The sequence below is a fragment of the Microtus ochrogaster genome, linkage group LG4 (genome assembly GCF_000317375.1).
Source record: "Microtus ochrogaster isolate Prairie Vole_2 linkage group LG4, MicOch1.0, whole genome shotgun sequence".
NCBI classification, from domain to species: Eukaryota; Metazoa; Chordata; class Mammalia; order Rodentia; family Cricetidae; genus Microtus; species Microtus ochrogaster.
In genome coordinates, this window is record NC_022030.1 from 63,657,292 (window position 1) to 63,663,291 (window position 6,000).

At 52.5% G+C, this 6,000-nt stretch overlaps 1 protein-coding gene across 1 annotated transcript in view; it reads right to left on the minus strand.

Moving 5' to 3' along the window:
* The window catches only part of Mroh2a (maestro heat like repeat family member 2A), a 39,034-nt gene that overhangs the window by 8,495 nt on the left and 24,539 nt on the right, over window positions 1-6,000 (minus strand). The window contains 4 exon segments of the mRNA XM_026786456.1: window positions 1,765-1,919; window positions 2,580-2,732; window positions 3,873-3,991; window positions 4,388-4,511. Of these exon segments, the coding sequence (XP_026642257.1) occupies window positions 1,765-1,919; window positions 2,580-2,732; window positions 3,873-3,991; window positions 4,388-4,511 (551 nt within the window).

Sequence of the window (6,000 nt, forward strand, 5' to 3'; positions counted from 1 at the left end):
AGAATAAGGTTCCAGAGAACAAGTGGCCTGCCAAACTACCTTTGAAAAAAGGACTTCTTGAGATAGGCATGGTGGCGCAAGCCTGTAATCCCTCACTTGGGAGGTAGAGGCAGGAGGATCAGGCGTTCAAGGCCAGCTTCAGCTTCATAAAGGGTTTGAGGCCAGTCTGGACTACACGTCTCAAATAGAAACAAACAAACTAAAAGATGAAAATAATATTAAATTAGAAAGAAGATAGCCTCCTTGACCACAAATCCAAGCCTGTGCCCTGCTGGGTTGGGAAATGCCTTGTGGACTGACAGCGTGCTGGGGACAGAGACCCATGGATACCTAGGGATCTGGAAAAGTCTAGAGAGTGAAAGCAAACAAGCATAGCCAATAAACAGACAATGTGACAAACTGTGTGTTCCGACACACAGAGCCGGTGCAAGGGCCTGGGCGGGAGAATTCAGGGTAGGGTGTGACGTAGCTCGATACTAGTGCTAGGAAGCTGATGCAGAGGTGGGCGCACCCTGCCCCTTAGCACCAAATACAAGAGCCACGGAGGTGTCCAAAGCAAGAACTTACAGCACTCGTCTGAATTCTACCAACACGCCATGCCCCTGGCAAGACTTTGGGATCTGAATCCCAGTCAGGTGTCACCTTAGTGGCGTCTGGTGTTACCCTGAATGAGGGGACCAACTAAACCACTTCCAAGCTTCTGGTCCATGGAAGCCATGTGCTAACTGCTGCGTTCCTCAAAAGTTTCTGCGTCACTGTGGTTCAACAGCGACAGCTAACCAAGACAGATTTGGAGGGAGTGACGGCTAGCCTGTGGCGTTGCCACCAAGAAAACCATTAAGGCCGGCGTATCAGCGGATAGCTGTACACTGTAAGATGACCCTGCCTACCCAGCTCTGATCCTCTAAGCCTTTAAAAAAAAAATCACAAAATACGAACAGCCCGCCCCTCCCCCACGCACCCTGCAGACCACACCTATGAGAATTCACACACATCATCCCTGCGGCTGTGGATGTGAGGCTTGTCGGGAAATATTCTAAGTCAGCCTCATCTTCCTGATCAGCACCAATCAGCAGAGCCCTGCTGCTCTGGGGAATGGCTGTGGCCTCTTTCTGGGCCCCACCCAAGTGAATTCTGGAATCTTCGCATACTTACTTCCTAGATTTGGCGCAACCCTGCCTATACCCTGGAATTGTCAGTATCAGTAAAGATGAAGTGGGGAAGAGGGAAGATGGCCCTGGCAGGTTGGCTCAAGCACTTAGGAGCTGGTACTGAAATGCAGAGGGCCTGACTTCAGTTCGCAGCACCCGCAATCACGTGATAAACTTCAGCTCTAGGGAGTCTGACACTGTCTTCTGGCCTCTCGGGGTACCCGCGCACACGTGACATATGTACCCACATACCCGGAAACAAACAATAAAAATAAATAAGAGGGGACTGCTATCCCTTGGAAACTTAGAAAAGTCCCTTGCCCTCCTGGGACACACTCTGAAAGGTACAGAGACTCAGAGGTACAGACCTGAGGAACCACAGGGGAGTGCTGTCATGAGAGAATGCCCTAGGTTCTGTGGATGTTGTCCCAGAAGGGACAACCAGGACAAGAGAGGAGCTATGAGATTCAAGCTCTACCTGATGATGGGATAAGTCTGGGGTCTGGATCAGTGGCTCGGCAGAGGCAAGTGCTTCCCGCATGAGAAACAGTGTAAGGCGCTGCCCAGGACTTTGGCCTTCCGGCCACATCGCCCTTCCATGCGTGGCTCTCACCTCTCCATGGGCAGTGGCTGCCTCAAGAGCGACGTGAGGACCGTCTCCTGGTGGTAGTGCGCCAGCAGGAGGATGCCTTCAATGAGGTGCCGCCTCACCTCTGGGTGGTCCACTACTGGAAGGTGGACCAGGATGGCACCCAGTATCTCGGCCACCTGAGGAGGGCATGGGCATCTTCTGGGTGAGGGAGGTATTTGGGACTGAGGCTGGCTATTTTTAATTATCAACCCAACTTAGAGTTACTTGGGAAGAGAATCTTAATAAGGAATCTTCTAGGTCAGGTTGGCCTACATAGGCGGGTCTCTGTGTGTGGTGGTGGGGTGTTTTAATTGTTAATCAAGGTGGAAAGACCCAGCCACTGTGAGCAGTGGCTTTCCTAGGCTGTGCCCCCAAATATGCAAGAGTAAAAGAAGTACACCAGTTCAACCCATGTCTTTCCTGAGTTGTGTTTGGTCAGTGTGCTTTATCTTAGCAAGAGAAAAGAAAACTAGTTTGGAGGCCCTGTAGGACACTCCCACTTTCAGGGAGCAGGGTGGGTGAGTTGAAGCCCCCCAAACCTTCTCCAGCAGCCCACAATTTTCATTGTGTCTTCAGATGGCGCAGTTGCATGCCCCCCTGACAAGATCCTGACACCCGTGGTCCCTCATCTACTCACTGGCCAGTAGCAATTCAACAGCTTTCTCACGCTAGAACTCTGTTTTATCTTCTTCAGCACCCCTGGTTAGGGTGGAAGCTGTCTACTTCCCCAGCCCACACTTGTGTACACTGGTCAGACCCTGTCTTAATCCCAAGCAGCCCCTGCTGGGCTTGGCTACCTTGTCCTCCAGCTCCTTGACCCGCATCTGGAGGAAGATGCCTATCCAGGTGACAGCGGCCCGGTCATGCTGCAGATCCATGGCCCCGATGTTCTCACAGAGCTTCTGGATGAGAGACACAACTTCGTCGCAGTTGAACTCCGGGCAGACCACCTAGGACCAGAGCCAGACGGAATTCCAGGCCTCCTCCCTCCACTCCCTTGTCCTAGAAGGCTAACGAGTTTTCCAAGGCTGCCAGAGTGCACCCAGCCTCTCTCACGCCTCACGGCGGCCTCTTACTCTGCCTGCATCTCCTACAAGTCCTTCCTGTCTTCACAGCGCTGTCTTGCAGGCACTCTCTGGCCTCACTGTGCAGCTACACAAACTCCCGTCGGCACCAAGAAAGCTGCTTTTGCCTCCGAGGCAGGAATGACTTTACAACCCATGCCTTTGAGGCTTAACACCTGCTTTTGTGGTTCTGAGCACTCCTACCTGTCAGTGTGCCACCAGCAGTCCAGGAGCTAATGCCAGTATGGTGGTTTGAATAAAAATGGCCTCATATATTTGAATTCTTAGTCACCAGGGAGTGGAACTCTTTAACAGGATTAGACAGGTTAGGAGGTGTGGCCTTGTTGGAGGAAGTGTGTCTTTGGGGGTGGGCTTTGGGGTTACAAAAGCCTATGCCAGGTCCAGTCTCTTTTTCTTCTTGTGGATCAGGATTTAGCTCTCAGCTACTTGTCCAGCACCACACCTGCCTGCCACCATGCCCCCTGCCACCATGCCTCCTGTCACCATGCCCTCTGTCACCATGCCCCCTGTCACCATGCCCCTGTCACCATGCCCCCTGTCACCATGCCCCCTGTCACCATGCCCCCTGTCACCATGCCCCCTGCCACCATGCCACCGTACTCCCTGCCGCCGTGCTCCCTGCCGCCGTGCTCCCCGCCGCCGTGCTCCCCACCGCCATGATGATAATGGACTAAGCTTCTGAAACTCTAAGCAAGCTCCCAATGAAATGTTTTCTATTATAAAAGTTGCCTTAGCCATGGCACATGTATTAAAACACAGTAATAAAACAGCAACCCAGACTGCCAGTACAGAGGGTCAATCTGGACCTTTCCCACAGTCCTCTCTGTACTCACTAGGGACTAGGAGGACTCAGCCCTTAATGTCCCAGCCACTGTGAACTATTTCAATACAGATGTGTCCTATTTTACATACCAAAGGCTGCTGAGAAGGAACCCCCAGGGTGACAATATTAGCTGGACAGCCAGCAGAAGAAAGTGGGGCACCCCAGGCACAGCCCAGCGTCACCTTGGCAATTCTGGAGGAGGCACTGGAAATCTTGTCCATGTCTGTGTCCTGCAGGTCCTCCTTACATTTCTTCAGCTCCTGCTCCTTGGTAGCTCCCCACAAGGAGCAAGTCTGGCTCACTGTTGGGAATATAGTTGGGCATGATCAGCAGGAGAGTGAGCAGCCTGAGCTGCCCTCCAGCATCTGCATATCCCTTCCCTTCTGGCCTCCATCCCCTGAGCTTCTACATGACGGGCTTCCTCACACGCCACTTCCACCACAGCCTCTGTTTCCACTGTCCCTCCAGCTCGGTTCTATCCGGTACCGCTCTTCCCTCGGTATCTGCCAGCTCCGTGACTCAACCTCATCCAAAGAGCCTCTGCTGGAAGCGTCTATGACCTTTGTTATGCTGGCCACACTCTTGTCTTCTTGCCTGCCCGCATGCGGGATGCGCTTCCCTCTATGGCAGGCCTGCACCAATTCCCTAAAACTAGCCTTCACCCCACTGCATCCCTCATGCCCTGTTTTCTCCCTACCATGAAGATCTAGCAGGCTAGACAGGACATCAGTTGAGGCCAGGCGGGTTCGCCTATGGACATCACAGGTGCATGGAGCAATGAGCCCAACGAGTATGCCAAACTGCCCCAGCTTCAGGGGGATCTGGGAGACAAGAGACAGTCGGGTCTCAGAGCTCCACCCTCAAATGCACAGCCAGGGCCACCCAGGAACACCATAGAAGGGAACTAGAGTGGGTGAGGCCTCAGTACCACAGCGGGCTCTTGGAGGCCAATCAATTAATCGTGGTTCAGGAAATCATCCGTAGTCAGCTTTGTTATACACCACACTGGTCTTCCAGACGCCTACCAGATTCCCACAACAGGACTCCACGTTCCAATATGAAACCCATTCATTAAATGAGTGACCTGGACAGGGGCTTCTGCAGTCCCTCGTGTTCCTTGTCTGTAAAGTTAACTATGCTACCTCTTTTTCAGAGAATGTTATCAAACCCTGATGGTAGAATCTAGCTGGCATAATGGGTGTACAAGACACTGAATACCCTGTAACGCAGGTCTAGGCTCTTTTATTCAGCCGAGCCTCCCTCCCCACCTCCATTTAGGTGTTTCTGTGGCTTACCACATACTACCTGGTATACTCCTATCCTGTCCACAGCCATCTCTGAGAATAAGACGGCCAGAGCTCAGAGTCAGCACAAATAGAAGAACGATCTCATGCTGTGGGTGACCACTAATCAATAAAACACCACCTTGTCTTAGACTCCCCATGTTGGTGATACTTGTTCAGCTAGCTTTATGACTGTAGTGATTAATTTTATCATCCTAGGTAGAAGGCATCTTTCCTGTGTGGCGTTCAGGGTTGTATACATGATTGCATGTTGTGGAATATTAGTTGAAGATGTGTTACATTCATTTATGCTGTGGAACATTTGTTTAATGGCACAAAGATTGTGGCATTCTTTTATGTTGAATTTGTTTAACTCTGTGAAGCTGTGTTACTTTGCCCACCCAAAACACCTGATTGGTCTAATAAAGAGCTGAACGGCCAATAGCTAGGCAGGAAAGGGATAGGTGGGGCTGCTTGGCAGAGAGAATAAATAGATGAGAAGGGGTGAGCAAATAAAGAAGGAGAGGATACCAGGGGTCAGCCACCCAGCCACCCAGCCACCCAGCCACGCAGCCATGCAGCAATGCAGCCACCCAGCCACGCAGCCACCCAGCCACCCAACCACACAGCCACACAGCCACCCAGCAATGCAGCCACCCAGCCACGCAGCCACACAGCCACGCAGCCACCCAGCCACCCAGCCACGCAGCTACCCAGCCACACAGCCATGCAGCCACCCAGCCACCCAGCCACGCAGCTACCCAGCCACACAGCCACCCAGCCACCCAGCCACGCAGCCACCCAGCCACGCAACCATGCAACCATGCAGTCACTCAGCCACACAGCCACACAGTCACACAGCCATACAGTCACACAGACAGCCACATAGTCACACAGACAGCCACACAGTTACACAGCCACACAGTCACACAGTCACATAGTCACACAGTCACACAGCCACACAGTCACACAGCCACACAGTCACACAGTTACACAGTCACACACACACAGCCACACAGCCACACAG